Below are 16,137 nucleotides of genomic sequence, written 5' to 3'. Positions count from 1 at the left end.
GATGGCTTGTGAGCTGCAGAATTTTTGGGAGTAGAAGATGTAGGACCTCGATGAATGATTTAAGCAGTCGTCAGCCGACGCATAAAGGCAATAACCTGTTGAGGAAAGTCTCACATCGCTAAAATAAATATCTAATGAACATGTTAGAAGCTCATGGTTTCCTTGACTTAGTAAGACGTGTTTTAAAGCCGTGCGCCATGAAATGCCTTGGAAGCCCTGTGATGAGTTGGATTTGAACTTGGGTTTGCGAAAGCTGACAATATATTATGACGATAGTTAAGTTTGGGTTAGAGAGTCTATTGTTGCAGTAACCACCTAATTATGCAGAACAAAAACCACTTGTTTTTTAGAACAATAAACAGATGTGGTGTTGGGGGACGAACCTGTAAAGAAGTCGAGATTAACAAGAAAATGTTCCTTACAACGATCTTTCAATGCCATCTCTTCTAGTCAGGAAAAAATCATGGCAAGTTTTGTTCACTCTCCCATAAGGCTTCCCGCTCGAGCCTAGAGGTCGGATGCTGGAAGCCTTGAGAGAGAGTGGACAACAGTAGCCATTGCCGGAGAGCCTTTCTGTTATCAAGGAATTACTTGTTGATTCTGTTTTTGCTTGCTTACAAGTAATGGAGTAGGACCTTTTTATAGACCACAAGGACCTTGAACACAGGTGAAAGAGAGGGTGCACAAGGGTGTGAAACTGTATTCTATCTTAGTATGTTAAAATATCTGTTTATTCCAACATAATGGGAACTTTAATATGATGTTTAATCAATTATTGGGATCTTTCCTCTTGGCACTACACATGAGGTGCACAATCGAATATATTTTTTCTACTTCTAATTGAAGGGACAGAGAACAACTTTGATTTGAATAAATAAAGCTGTTTTTCAGCATCTAAATGATACCCATCCTCGTTAATGCCACGCAAATTCCATTCCCACTGTCCTATGTGAGTTGTTTTTTTTTTTTTTTTTCCTTTTAGATAATGTAATAAAACTTATCTTCATTATTTTCAAATTCGTTTATTAGGGATTTTGTAGGAGTCTATAAATAGAGGATTAAAGATTAGATGTTATTTTTGGTCACTGACAAAATAGACCGTGTTACAATTCAGTCACTTACGTTTTAAATTTGTCACTGACTTTATTGAGTTGTTCTATAGGCATGTTTTGTTGGGTTTCAGTTAGTCAATGCGTTGACGTGTCTATTTGACGGAAGATAAACTCTTTTTCTTTGCTCAACTCTATTTGATTGAAAAGAGTTTATGACAACGTGACATTTCAATCCTGACTTGTAGTTTTTCTTGTAAATACCACGCCATTTATCCTACATCATATAATGTTAATATTTTTATTGACATTGTGTGACGAAAATAAATTGAGAGGAATTAAAGAACAATAAATTTTGAAGAAAGTTAAAATATTTGATCGTATAATATTATAATTGTGTCATTGTACGTGGATATAATGCGAATAATTTTTATGTTACTGTTTTATACCATTGATTTATTAGTCATTACCCGTCATTTGCTACTACTTCTTGGTCTTTACCATGAGGCACTTACATAGTGGAACTCTAACAAAAACTTGTTGGGATGTGACATAACGATAGCTAAATGTCGTCCTAGCTTATACTGTCACAGAGAGAAAAATGAAGCACAAGAGATTCTCCAAAAACATAGAAATATTACTCTGGAATTTTTTCTAGACCCGAAAAGAGGGTTGAGTAAATTTTTGATCACCAAAAGATATCCAAGATTTCATTTTGATCATCGAAAGATCTAATGTTCTAAGTCAGTTATCCAAAAAAATTTTTTGTTACACTTTAGCCACTCGAGCAAATTTGTGTGATTTGGGACAGTCAACCATTTGACGTGTCACGTTGACAGAGGATAGAAAGGTAATTGGATATTCAATGGGTACTTTTATATTCGTGTGGTTTTTTTTGTTGGATCTAGATGTCTAAAATTACTAGAGTGAGTATCGACTTGGCATTTGCCTCTTTTTCTAATTCGGCCCGAGTATTGGCCAGACTATGAAGACGTTACGGCCTAGCAGCTAGCAGGCCAACCGGCCCATATCCAATTCCATCAACTACCTATAATCCAGAGGAGACTCGAAGATCCGCCACGTCATCAGCCCTCAACGCCACGTGGTTCACATACATCCTAGGCGGCAACCACGTAGCCTTCCCGGAATGAAAACTTCACAAATCCCCGATACTCTTATGAAAATGTCTCAAAATGTTTTCCTTGATTCACTCTCCCATCTCCCAAACACAACTATAAACCCCTCCTCCCTCAATCTTCGAAACCACCAAACTTTCCTTCATTTTCCATCCCGAGAAACAGAAAAGAAAATCAGAATAATGGCAACTCTAGATCTAACAGGAATGGGAATCTATCAATGCCTACTCGAAGTCCTCCACGACGTCATCGATGTCTCCGACGAGCAAGACAAGTCATCCTACCACGCTCCGATGCGCGCCTACGTTCGTGACGCCAAGGCCATGAGGGCTACGCCTGTGGACATGATCGAGTACCCGAACGCATACGTGTACATCGTCGACATGCCTGGGCTGAAGAAGGACCATATCAAGGTCCACATGGAGGACAACACGTTGGGTTGTGGGTGGAGAGAGTGAGAGCGAGAAGGAGAAGGAAGTTAAGGAAGGGATTAAGTACATAAGGATGGAGAGGAGGTTAGGGAAGTATTTGAAGAAGTTTGTTTTGCCGGAAAACGCTAATCCGGAGAAGATATCGGCGGTTTATCAGGACGGGGTGTTGACTGTGACGGTGGAGAAGAAGCCGCCGCCTGATCCCAGGAAACCCAAGAGTATTGAAGTGCAGGTCGCGTGAGGAAGGGAGTTTGAAGAAGGTGGTGGACTGGTTTGCTATTTTTTGTTGTCCTACGTGTCACAAAGTTTGTTTTTTTGCCGTGCCTTTGTTTGTTGCTGTTATCTTACGTGTCTTTGCCAATGAGGTGCCACGTGGAAGTCCGGTTCCTCTGCTGTGTTTTGTGTGTACAGTATAAAGAACAAAATAGTGGAGTTCAACTCTCCTCAATAATACTTGGCACTTTGCGAATCATCAAGTGTTACTTGTAATTACATAATATGGAATGTTTACAGCTTTTTGAAACGGGAAGGGAGATTCGAACCTTGGTCACCACATATCATTCTTATCACTTCACATATCATCCTTATCACTTTGACTAATGCCTCAACGGGGAGGAGAGATTCGAGCCCTAATCATCACATATCATCTTTACAACTTCAACTAATAACTCAGGTGTATATGTCTACAGTTTTTTACACTTATTAACAATATTTCCAACTTATAATAAAATTGTGCTACAAAAATATAATATTTGGTGATATACTTTAATAATATAGCTTATTATTTGAATTATTTTTGAAACTATATACCTTATACTCTAATATATTAATTTCAAATACATTCTCTAAAACTACTTTCTTTGTTCTTTAATTTTCTAGAATTTCGATTCTATATTTTTGTTTTGCATCTTCAATGGTGCCGATACAATTTACAACTCTATAAATACACCACGAATCAAACACAAACTTCGTCATAGATTTCTTTTTAGATTTTTGTTTAGTATTCATTAAAAAAAATGTAGTTTCAAAGACTATTTTTCTAAAAATCAGATTAATATTTTTTTGTGACCGAACAATATGATACAAGCTTGTCTTAATTAGACATTCCGTATGAGCTTAAACAACTTGCTTTTAGACATCTTGCATGAGCTTAAACTCGAGTCATCTAGTCTGTGAGTATATAAATTTTCCACATGACTACAAGATTAGTTGAATCAAAACTCAACGCATGGTCACAAGGATATTGCTCCCAATGAGCATTAAACTTAGAATCTCCCGTATGATTCTGTCCGAGATCAATAATCCATCAAAAACCAAGTAGTCATCAGATCAATAATCCACCAAAAACGAAAGGAAAAAAAAAATCAAAGGGTTTCATATGTCATTTGATTTTATTTATTTTCTTAAGTACTGATTAGCTGCAAAATATCTAATTTTTGTTTTTTTTTTTGAAGACTTGAAGACGTATATCAAGAGCAAAGAAATAGACAAAGGAAAGCACCAAAAGAACAATACCGCAAGCACAATCCATCAAGGTTTCTTACAACATGCGAAAATATGAACACATATATATATATATATATAATCCAAACCACAACGTAGCAGACGATACCACGTACGTACACCCATGTCTTCCAGCCTTATAAAAATTATGACAGCATTTGTCAACTCCCCCTCACAGGCTTCCAGCTTGAGTCCAGGTAGGTAGGCCGGAAGCCTAATAAGGGAGAGTGAACAATGGTAGCCATCCTCAGACCATGCATTTACGTATGGAAAAGCCACAGCCTTGTTCGTAGCCCTCCCAACTTCTTCTTCCAGCTGCCAGCTGCCTCAATTGATTGTATCAAGGATTCAGACCTTTTTATGGGCGCCAGGCCACGATGGCCTTCAATGAGGTAAGAAAGTGCTTTGATGGAGACAAAGACCGATGCTGGCACTCCACCTGAATAAAGAATAAAGCGGTTTTATATGTTTTATGCAATGATATGATACCCTAGTCAAGTCTCTCGTTAATCCTACGCAAAGCAATAAGTCTTAATATTCCATACCCTTTACAGGTGGAAGATTATAATGTTCTCTCTGATGTCTTTATCTGCTATACTCACTCTGTCACTGTACAGAGATTCTCAAACAGCCTCTCCGCACATATATATACTATCAATAATGTTCTAGCAAGTTAATGCGTCTGAACCACAACCTCTCAGCAAAGCACTACAAATTTTTCCATGCTAAGACAAAGTACTCCGGCGGACGTGATCGAGTACCCGAACGCCTACGTGTACATCGTCGACATGCCTGGGCTGAAGAAGGACCAGATGAAGGTCCACATGGAGTACAACACGTTGGTTGTGAGTGGAGAGAGGAAGAGTGAGAGGGAGAAGGAGAAGGAAGTTAAGGAAGGGATTAAGTACATAAGGATGGAGAGGAGGTTAGAGAAGTATTTGAAGAAGTTTGTTTTACCGGAAAACGTGAATCCGGAGAAGATATCGGCTGTTTATCAGGACGGGGTGTTGACTGTGACGGTGGAGAAGAAGCCGCGGCCTGAGCCCAAGAAACTCAGGAGTATTGAAGTGCAGGTCGCGTGAGGAAGGGCGTTTGAAGAAGGTGGTGGACTGCTTTACTGCTTTTTTGCTGTCCTACGTGTCACAAAGTTTTTTTTTTGCGTGCCTTTGTATGTTGCTGTTATCTTACGTGTCTTTGCCATTGAGGTGCCACGTGGAAGTCCGGTTCCTCTGCTTTGTTTTGTGTGTACAGTATAAAGAACAAAATAGTGGATGTTCAACTCTCCTCAATAATACTTAGCACTTGACAAAATCATCAAGCGTTACTTGTAATTACATAATACTAGTTGCATCCTCGCGCTTCGCGCAACATATAATTAATTTAAAAAATAAATATTATTGATAATTTTTCGATATTTTATTACCATAATGGATAACAGAGCTTGAATTATAGAAAATGAAAATAATTATAAGATGAACAAATAACTACAATACATTTTTCTAATATGTTAATAAATAATTTTCTAAGAATGAGCGAAAAATTTGATGCATAGAGAAAAAATATGCTCAGAGTTTAACAATTATTTTTTACGTTGGTTTTTTGAACAAAGTTGTAAAATAACTAAAAAACATCTCATAAATTATAAATTCTATAGAAAATATAGTGCACCTTCTTTATCTCCTAGTTTTTACATCTCATTTATTATTGCTTCTTATGTCAGCAAGCCACAATTTTTCATACTATGTCAATAAGCATATATAATATATAATTTGTTGTACTATGTATCTCACATTTGATTAAATTCTTCATTTGTATGATCATCCACTAAGGGGTTATTTTATACAGGATCATTGGAATCATCCTCTATGAAATCTCCTAAGAATGCATCCTAAACTGGATCTTTTCCATCATCATTGGTTGTTGTTTGACAACTAATTCCATTATTTGTAGGGACATATCGTTAGGAATTTTGTTGAAATTGTTCATTTTTCCCATGAAGTTTTTGTAGTATGTCTTAGAACTTTATTGTAATATTATATGTTTTTGTGTGTTATTTTATACTTATATTGTGAATATGTTTCATTTAAGCTTTTATCTTTTTATTTTTATATGCAATTAGTAGGTGATCACATTTGATTAAATTCTTCATTTGTATGATCATCCACTAAGGGATTATTTTATACGGGATCATTGGGATCATCCTCTATGAAATCTCTTAAGAATGCATCCTAAACTGGATCTTTTCCATCATCATTGGTTGTTGTTTGACAACTAATTTCATGATTTGTAGGGACATATCGTTAGGAATTTTGTTGAAATTGTTCATTTTTCCCATGAAGTTTTTGTAGTATGTCTTAGAAATTTATTGTAATATTATATGTTTTTGTGTGTTATTTTATACTTATATTGTGAATATGTTTCATTTAAGCTTTTATCTTTTTGTTTTTATATGCAATTAATAGGTGATAATTGATATGACTATTTATTGTATTATTAAATATCATTTTAAAATTATTTGTATATTATTAATTGTATATGCTTGTGGGTCTTAAAGTTATTTAATATATTTAATTTTTTCTTTTGTTTTTTGTGTAGTTTTTTTAGAGGCATCCACGTGGCACCAAGGAGAAGCCTTTTGGATCCTCCATTATATATATATAGATTGATGATTGATGAAATATGTCCACAGTTTTTTTTGAAATGTTGAGCGAGAATCGAACTCTGATCAACAGGATGATATATACCGTCTTTATCATTTTTTACCATAGTGACTCGGGTATATGTGTCTACCGCTTTTTACATTTATTAACAATATTTATGAAACTACATACCTTATACTCTAATTAATTTCAAATACAACATTCTCTACAACTATTTTCTTTGTTCTTTAATTGTCTAGAATATTGTTGAATCTATATTTTTGTTTAGCATCTTCAATGGTGCCGATACAATTTATAACTCTATAAATTAATACACCACGAATCACACACAAACTTCGTCATAGATAGATTCCTAATTATGAATATTTTTAGATTTTGTTTAGTACAATACAATTCATTAAAAAACTGTAGTTTCAAAGACTAATTTTTTTCTCAGATTAATTTTTTTTTTGTGACCAAACAATATTCTACAAACTTTTGAAGCGACTAAGAATAAATGACCTACATTGAGAAACATTTCATATTGATTAGAAATATGATTTGCGTGATGATAGAAAAATGGCTCGCGTGGGTGATAAAGTTGCGTATAAACTTTTTATTAGGAGGGAGAGAGATTAATATTTTATCCACATTGTAATATTTGAACTTTTTTTTTTAGAAGACATTGTGACATTGAACTTAATTTTTTGAATTTTCTATCATGTGCATTTTATATTTCATATCTTTATTCATATATGATTAAATATAAGCTAGTTTAATTTGGACAACTTATAAATTAATGTATATAAAATAAACTCTATCAAACGGAGTTAATTTCATAATGAGAACCAAGAAAAACATATGCAGTTGTGTTTGCTCAAATATGATCATAATTGAGAATGGAGTAGTCTGATTGGTCAGGTTGTCTGTCCATGACCTTGAGGTTCAGGGTTCCATTCTCATAACGGGGTTGAGATTTGGATAGTTTCCATCTGTTGTGATGGAGGGGTATGTCTTAACGTGTGTGTGGTGTATGGGCATTTCAAAAAAAATGACCATAATCCAGGAAAAAAGAAAAGAAAAGAAAATGGTTGCACCAATAATATAGAGGAAAATAAAGAAAATTTGAAAAATGAAGATACGATGACATGGCGGAGAAAATGCTAACGTCATCTTCGAACTTCGACGACTGAAGAACACCAGTTACGGCGATCACGCTTCACATTCACACACACCGTCCAAACTCTCCATTTTACTGTTTCCCACCGAAACCAAAGAGAAGCATCTCGATGGCGGGGGCAGACTCGGCAGAGTTCGTAATTTGAGCCACTTCTCAGCTCGTTTTCCTTTCCTTCTCCCTACAATACTCTCGCAAGCAGCACATTCCAGAGGAGCATTGCAGACTCTATGTCCCTGTACAGTCGATATCTAATGATGTGAACAGGTAACACTGCTTTCATTTATCCTTTTATGTAACTTTGCTTGTTCGGAGCTTTGTTTGGCTGCCGAGAAAATGTGAGAAAATGCACAGTGAATTTTATTTTATTTTTTTTGAAATCTGATCGGATGCGATGTTTGTGATGGCGATTCTCTTAGTTCTGTTTGGCTATTGTTGCTGATAATGCGCGTTGTAGTGGATTTTTAGCGTAATACTATATTTGATGTGGTTCTTATTGCTTATTAGTTAATAGTTTATTACTTGATTAGCGGTCTTATGGATTTGATAATGTGAAATCAATTGACGTCCAGCTGAGTGCAAGCTTGTATAAAACGTTTGATTGAACGATTCATCGTGTAGGATTTTAATCTAATTTGTTATGTGCATTAGAAAAGATATGTGTGTGTGTAATTTGTTGTTAGCATGTATAGATGTAGGAGTCCTGAATACAAGCAAGCATATTTTTTGTATGTCCAGTTGTGTTAATTGAGGATCTGTCTAAAGTTTACAGAATATGATAACATTCTGTCGGATACAATGTCTTTGATGGAGTGGTTCGATTTGCATGAATATCTTCCTGAAGAGATTGGTTGCTACTGGTGACCTCTTTCCGGAATAAATTGACTAGAGAAAATATTTATGGCATTGTCATTTGGTGGTTCAACTGTAACAATTGTAGCAGCAGTAATTCTAAACTTGTTACATACTGATACTGGAAACAATTTGAACTTTTTTAATCCAAGTTGTGTGGTGTTGACCCAATCTAAACGGATATTATGGCATTTAAAGAGCTTCTAAAATGGGACTTCCCCACTATTGTGACTTTTTTTTTTGTATCTTTATTTGTTCTTGAATATTTGAGACATTAATTTCATTTCCTCTACAAATCAACTCTGTAACTCTCGGTCACCACTTGGCTATTTCAATGGCGAGCTATCACCTGATTCATTTGGCTGTGTTTTTGTTATTGGTGTTTTATTAGTTTTGTTTGATTGTAAAAAGATGATGAAATATTTTGTGCTTAGTCGAAGGAGTGCTCTTGGGAATAACAAGCAAATGCTACATTCTGATTTCTCTTTTTGCTGGTTAATGCTTCTTAGTTTTGCAAATCATACTGCTGTTAAATTGAAAATTGAAGTGCAAATCTTTTATTGACTTTCTTTCTGCATGATAATATAATATTATAAACCATCCAGCTGCAGCCTTTTGTGATGCTTCGATGGTGCTGTGAAATTGACGCATTAATAAGTAATTATCCTCTTGAAATGTTGTTATATTCTAGTTGGTGCTGCGTCCCCAATAACTTGGAACCTGAAACTGGACTCTGTCTTGTAGCAAACTTGCCTCTTATCTCTTGTAGCCAGTTCTTTACTTAAATTTCTTCCACAAGGACCTTGTGGGAGTTAGAATTTTCAATCAGATAGGTTTTAAGTGGGAGTAATATCTCAGGGAGTTCAAATGACAGAACAAGTCACCATCTTTTGACCCTTGTGCGAGTTTTCAGGGGTCTGCTTTGTCTATTAGTACTGATTTCAACAGCATTCTTTATGTTAGTGTATATTGGCTTCATAACTGCTGCCATATTGCGACTTTTCAACATACATTACAGCAGGAGAGCACCATCCTTTTCTTTGGGGCTTAGCTAGCTTTGTGGCTTTGTCTATTTGAAAAGATAAACAAAACTAAAGTCATTTTTTCTGAGGAAACTGTTCCCGTGGAACGTGTTTTGCTTATTGCAGACCATAGAACTGAAGTAGAGTGGATGTACTTGTTGGATCTTGCATGGCAGAAAGGATGCCTGGGATAGATAAAGTATTTCCTCATGAGCAGTTTGATGAAATTACCTGTATTTGGATGGGGGCTCCATCTATTAGAATTCATCTCAGTGGAAAGAAAGTGGGAAATTGATGAACCATGTATTTGCCAAATGCTTTCAACGTTGAAAGAACCCCGTGATTCAATTCGGCTTGCTCTTTTCCCAGAAGGAACTGATTTCAACAAAAAATTTTCTTCCACTTCTTTCTGTATTCGGTCTGTTCAATATACATCCTTTTAAATACATGTTAATTTTTTCTGGTACTTTGCCAAAAGTATGCCAGGTAGGTTTCCTGCCTATGTGAATCTCATGAGAATCATATTCAGCAATGTGCATGATAGAAAGTAATCTTGCTTCCTGCATAACATTTTTATGCTTTCAGTCGACTAATTTCCTTGTTTCTTTTCGCTGTAGTGAGCAGAAGTGCCTGTGAAGTCAAAAGTATGCAGGTAAGAATGGATTACCTATACTGAAAAAGGTTTTGCTTCCGAAAACAAAGGATTTCTGTGCTTGATTGGAAGATTTGAGAGGCTCTCTGGATGCAGGTTGCCTTCTTCCTTTTTTCACTGCTTGAAAGTTTGGAATATGCTGCTTTAAATATCCATGGCATTTTGTCTCTTAAATAGCTGCTAATTTTGTAATATAATCATTGAATTGATGTAGAATATACCTGCTATGCATTGCAAGTCTTACTCTGAAAAACCTTCTTTCTTTTTATTATTATTTTTTTGGGTGTGGGATGGAGGCCTTTTTACTAGAGTGAGAAACAGTAATTTCCTTCTGGAATGACCAAATAAATTTCTCCTTCATTGGGGCGATGTCAACAATAGAACTTACATAGCACTCAAACAACTACAACTGTAACAGATGTTCCTTGAAGTGCAACAACTAGTACTCATACATTGGGGCCATGTCATCTAGGACTCAGACAAGTAGTACTCATACAACACAGCTTATTCTGAGGAAGACGACAAGATCTCACACCACTTCTACAGTGATAAATCTTCCCATTAATGCTATTCAAATTGAATTTGGGCTTTCAATCCAATTGTCTTTGCTTCATTGCCATCATCAAGGGTCCTTGCTCTTGTATTTTTAATGGTTGAAACCTTTCTATGACCTCTTTTGTTGTTGTTTCTTTTACGGACTGTAAAAAGAGAACTTTTGTTCCCGGTTCCTTATATTCTTCGTCCTCATTGTTAAAACCTTAATAATCCTTGTTTGATTTCAAAATTCATCATCCAGTTGATATTAGTTGCTATCTTGCTGCCGGTGGAAGTTAAAAAATCATACATTTTAAGGGAAAAGTAAACATTAGATGAGCCTTATTACCGTTCAGTTTAAATGAAGGCTGCATTGCCCGTCTATGGTTGTCAAAAGCTGGAAGGTTATGCTATTTGCCTACATAGGAGGCAGGGAGGAGACATGACCAAAACTCTTCCAATGGTCACTTTCTAGAGTTTTGCATATGGAGAGACTTGAAGTTATCCTGGTAGGACAGAAATTTAACCGAGGCTTACTTGTCCATTAATCATTTTATCTAAGCATATTGATTATTTAGACTGCGTTTACCCGTTACCATCACATTATGTGAAATTAGATTGTTCAAATCAACTTACCTAAGCTATTGTTTTTAAACTTTAAGTCTGACACCTCATTCAGGTAATTCCCTCACTTACTATTCATCTCCTGACATTTTATTGTCCTTTCTGCAGTTTATGATGTGACCATTGGGTACAAGCATCGGTGCCCATATTTTCTGAGCAATGTCTTTGGGGTGGAGCGTTCTGAAGTCCATATTCACGCTTTATAAGATCCCATTATTTGAAGAGAAGGCCGCTGCTTGGTTGAGAGAAAATTCCAGCTAAAGGATCCGTTACTATCTGATTTTTACTCTCAAGGTCAGTTTCCTCGCCAAGGAACAGAAAGTGATCTCTCTGCAACAAAGCGCCTTTTTAATTTACTGCAGTAACTATCTTGATTGGCACATGCATGTTTTCAACTTTTTTCTCATCTATTTGGATTAAGATTCTTGTGTCTTTGTCGTGTTCTTACTGGCATCCACAACCTATTTCAATTTTCGTCCAGTGCCACTTCTCCGCTTGGTGAAAGCTGAGAATGCTTAGAAGTTTTCTTGTGGGTGAAACTGATTCCGCATTTGGATCTTTGTTTTTCACTCATCTTTTAGTTTTTAAATTTTAAGGCAAGTGCTTAAAAACTTGAAATAAAACAGCATCTTATGAATTAGATGTTTGCTTTTGATGAATGTAAACAGGCTGACTAGTCTTACTTCTTTGGCCGCATCCAGTTATTTGTTGCCTGAGCTATAGAGATGTCTTTTTTCATGATATTTAGTTTTCATTATCATCAGCTACTAAATTAGAGCTCTACACTCCAAGAAGAAAAAAAGCACTTCTGTGCACAAAATTTGGTTGTTAGATAGACCTTGGAATGGTAAATTGATAAAGAAACAGCTACATTCATAAATCATAGGGAGATTAATAGGAATTTTTATTATAGGGAGTTTGTTAACCAAAGAAGAACAAAAGAAAATAGAAAGGATGAGAAATTCATGCAGGGAACTGTAATAGCCCGCCCCTCCCTGGGCGGGGTACTGTTTTGTTCTCTTGGCCCTTTGAGGCTTTGACTCAGAAAATGCGTTCACTAGGTTAGTAGATTAGACATATTATATTCCGCACTTCACTTATTCCCTTAGGCGATGTGGGATTTAGAGTACTAAGCCATTTGCCATTCGGTAGCTAGCCCAACACCAGCAAGTTTGACATTGTAGTGGCTTGTGGCTCAGCCACTCAAGTCGGATACTACAGTGACCCCCTCTCAAGGACTCACGTCCTCATGAGTCCCACACCTACAACCATGGGGTAGCTTCGATACCAACTGGGTAGTTCTCAAAATGGATCATCTACCCATTTCATAATTTAGCTAACAAACTGGGTGGTTATTTGTGAAGGTTTTCAGAGTACTGCTAAGACACCTCATATAAATAGTATTAATATTAACATGGTTACATGAGTATTGCTCAAAATGGAATCTATATAGAAGTCTATTTTTATCTAAATTTTAAAAAAATGGTGAAACTAAATAAAAAGTGTTTGAACAATTTCTAAAAACACGGATCCCATCAATTGGGGTCCAAAATACAACAAATAATATACCACGAGATCAGACAAGGCTTTAGAAATAACAACCAGTGGTTACCAGTTGAAGGTCACTGGAACCACATCCTTCTTAGTGGTTGGGATGTTTTATGATCCTCTGTAGAACCACAGTCCTAGCTCTTCTGATATCGCGGCTGCACGTATCAGCTTGTACTCCCAACTCCTCAACATTCTTCATAAACTCTCCCAGCTTCATCTTAATGTCCTCTATTGCAATCTTCACAGCTTCTTTTTCAATTGCAAAGTCCACATTTTGCATTAATGCTGCAATTTCGATCTCCAATCGATCAATCAGAACCCGAATGTTGTCCAAGTCCTTAATAGCAACATATGATCCTGCTTGCATTGAAGTAATCACCTCCTTCTGTCCCTTCAATACATTCTCATAGTTTCTCCATAGGGAATCAACCCATTTCCCCATCGATCCCAGTGGAATGGAAGTTGCTGCTGCAAGAGCTGCTGCCACGGGCGGTGCAGCCATGGCTGCCGCCACAACGGAGCAGATTAGTACGGCAGCAAAAGTTGCAACAAATATCATACTTGAAACTTTCCTCCAGGCATGAATGTACTTGAGCTTCTTATCAAGCTTGTTCTTTCTAAGCTGCAATTTCTCAAGCATCAACATCTGCTGCTTATAAACAGATTGAAAGATATGAAAGAACTCTTCAGTGAAAGGGTCACCAGCTGCCTTGAAATTCTTCAATTCCTCTAGAGTCCTCACATACTCTGTCCCTCCAGCTTCGCTTTCTTCGTCGAATTGCTGCAATGCTACAAGAATAAGCAATTGATTATCACGAGTTCGCTTTAGGCACTTCTCCAATACTGTACAGAAATCTAGAGTCTGCAAGCTATTCTCAAAGTACTCTTCGACGAGCTCGAATAATTCTTGGCTCTTCCATATATCTTTCTTGCATTCCAAAATGACCTTAACAACCTCTTGATTCATATCCAGAAGGCACTCTGTAACTTCCTTCAAGGAATCAAATGAAAGTGCTTTAACTTCAACACCAACAGCCAGAGTGTTGATGACATGATTGGTCCGCGCTTGGAGCGTGCTGTCGTAGGATCGCAAGTCCTCGTCGAGCCTGCAAGCAGCTTCATAGGAGCTCAATTCAGTCGAGTACTGCAAATTGTTGTTGAGACTCACAGCAGAAGAGGCTGCAGCAGCCTTGCTCTTGCTCATATGCCCTCCCATGGCTTCAATTCAGATCCAAACAAAACCAAAAAGAAAAACAAAAAAACCCAAAACCCAAGATTCAATCAGAGCCTTCAAGCCAACCACTATGAATCTCCTCCCTTATTTCTGTTCCAGAACACAAGAAACCACAGACCCACTTCACCAAATCAAGATTTCAAGACAATATTCTGAGATTAGGGATTCCTATTGTCATAATAAATCAGCATGAATGGATATGGACCAGATAATGAAGGTTTTTAAAACTAACAAGGAACCAGAGATTAAGAAAGACCCAGATAGAGGAGTAGTGCAAGTTTGAGAAAACAGAATTAGTGATTGAAAAACACAAGGGGGGAGGTGATGATTTGGGGGTGGGTTTTTGTCTTTATAAAAAGCAAAGAGAGAAAGAGAGAGAGAAGTAGAGGTGAATGAGGAATGCAGAAGCTTAAAGAGAATCAAAACCGTTAAGGACCAAGAAAATAAGACTCTGCTGCCCTGCTTTGGTGAGATTTTAGAATAGCTTGCACGCATAATAAGATCAGTCGAGAGAAAAAGAAAAACGCGGGAACAAGCAACATGTCACATGTGTATATATATATATATATTTTTTTTCTCTCTCTCTATAAAAACTCATGCACTGTTTTGACGCGCAAAGCAAACAGTTACCAAACATGAGAGAGAGCTCTGGTGGCCATAGGGATCGCAAAAAAAATCGATCCGAACACTATCCATAGGGTATCCAGTCCTTTTAAAACCCGAAAACCGATCTTATAGGTTTTGAAAACGGTTTTGGTTTTTATTTTCAAACCCGTCATGTTTTAGGGTCGGGTTTGGTTTTTGGTGCCGGGTTTAGGGTACCCGAACCGTTTAATAAAAAGTTCATTATAGTAATAATATTATAAATCATCTATAAAGATATACTACTAGGATATTAAATTATAACATGATAAAGCATATTAAAACGTATATATTTATAGAAGCATACTAATAAAACTATAAATTAGACTAATTTGAAGTATAAAATCATAATTAATATAAATCATACTCAATATTAATTTATATTAATATAATCTTCAAATAAAAAAATTAAAAATTAAAAGTTAAATGGTAAATGGGTACCCGATGATAAACGGTTATGGAACGGTTCCGGTTTTGAAAATTTAAATGGTTTTTTAAATGGTTTTGGAACGGTTTTGGTATAGAGTATATTAAATAGAAACGGTTTTGGTATTTTATAAATGGAAGGGTACCCGACCCACTGCCATCCGTGGTCATATGAATAATAGTTTATAAAAATCATGTTTGAAAAAAAAATGTATGGAGACAAAAAAAAAAAACCTTGGGTTCCAAGAATAGGTGGTTTTTGATTGTGTGTAATAAATAATAACATATGACAAAATTAAAAACTTGGTTTGGTTTTGTTTGGGGTGTTCATGAATCATGAATGAATTATGAGTTGCGTACTAAAGATTGTTAAAGGAAGGTAAAGTTACAAAGAAAGTGAGCTGGAGGCCGAAAGGCTGCTTTAATTTTGAGTGGGAACTATTAAAAGCACCTTTGTGTTCTACTTGATTTTTAGACTGGATTTTACTGATGGTTGACCAAGTCTCTCTCTTTCTTCCTCTTGAAGATTTGCCTAATCAAAGAAAGCGATATCTAGGATCAAACATGAGGCTTCAAGCAATAACCCGCATACAACTACGTCTACCATACAAACACATGATAATTTCATGTACGAATTCAATTCGATGGAAAATTAATCCATGACC

General features: G+C 36.3%; 2 protein-coding genes and 2 pseudogenes across 2 annotated transcripts; 3 read left to right on the top strand and 1 right to left on the bottom strand.

Annotated features, from left to right (window-relative positions):
* The first annotated feature begins 2,300 nt into the window (after positions 1–2,300).
* LOC120004755 lies at positions 2,301–3,177 on the top strand (annotated as a pseudogene).
* Positions 3,178–4,783: 1,606 nt separating this feature from the next.
* On the top strand, positions 4,784–5,430 carry LOC119981740 (18.8 kDa class II heat shock protein-like). Its single transcript, XM_038824855.1, has one exon. The coding sequence runs from the start codon at positions 4,842–4,844 to the stop codon at positions 5,199–5,201; it is 360 nt and encodes a 119-aa protein (XP_038680783.1). The 5' UTR covers positions 4,784–4,841; the 3' UTR covers positions 5,202–5,430.
* A 5,015-nt stretch (positions 5,431–10,445) lies between these two features.
* Positions 10,446–12,315, top strand: LOC120011756 (annotated as a pseudogene).
* Positions 12,316–12,993: 678 nt separating this feature from the next.
* LOC120004808 (UPF0496 protein At4g34320-like) lies at positions 12,994–14,921 on the bottom strand. Its single transcript, XM_038854121.1, has one exon. The coding sequence runs from the start codon at positions 14,384–14,386 to the stop codon at positions 13,262–13,264; it is 1,125 nt and encodes a 374-aa protein (XP_038710049.1). The 5' UTR covers positions 14,387–14,921; the 3' UTR covers positions 12,994–13,261.
* Between the last annotated feature and the right edge of the window lie 1,216 nt (positions 14,922–16,137).

This window comes from Tripterygium wilfordii, chromosome 2 (assembly GCF_013401445.1).
Source record: "Tripterygium wilfordii isolate XIE 37 chromosome 2, ASM1340144v1, whole genome shotgun sequence".
Classification (NCBI taxonomy): domain Eukaryota; kingdom Viridiplantae; phylum Streptophyta; class Magnoliopsida; order Celastrales; family Celastraceae; genus Tripterygium; species Tripterygium wilfordii.
Note: the sequence above shows the minus strand (reverse complement) of the source record. Positions and strands in the feature narration are given on the sequence as shown.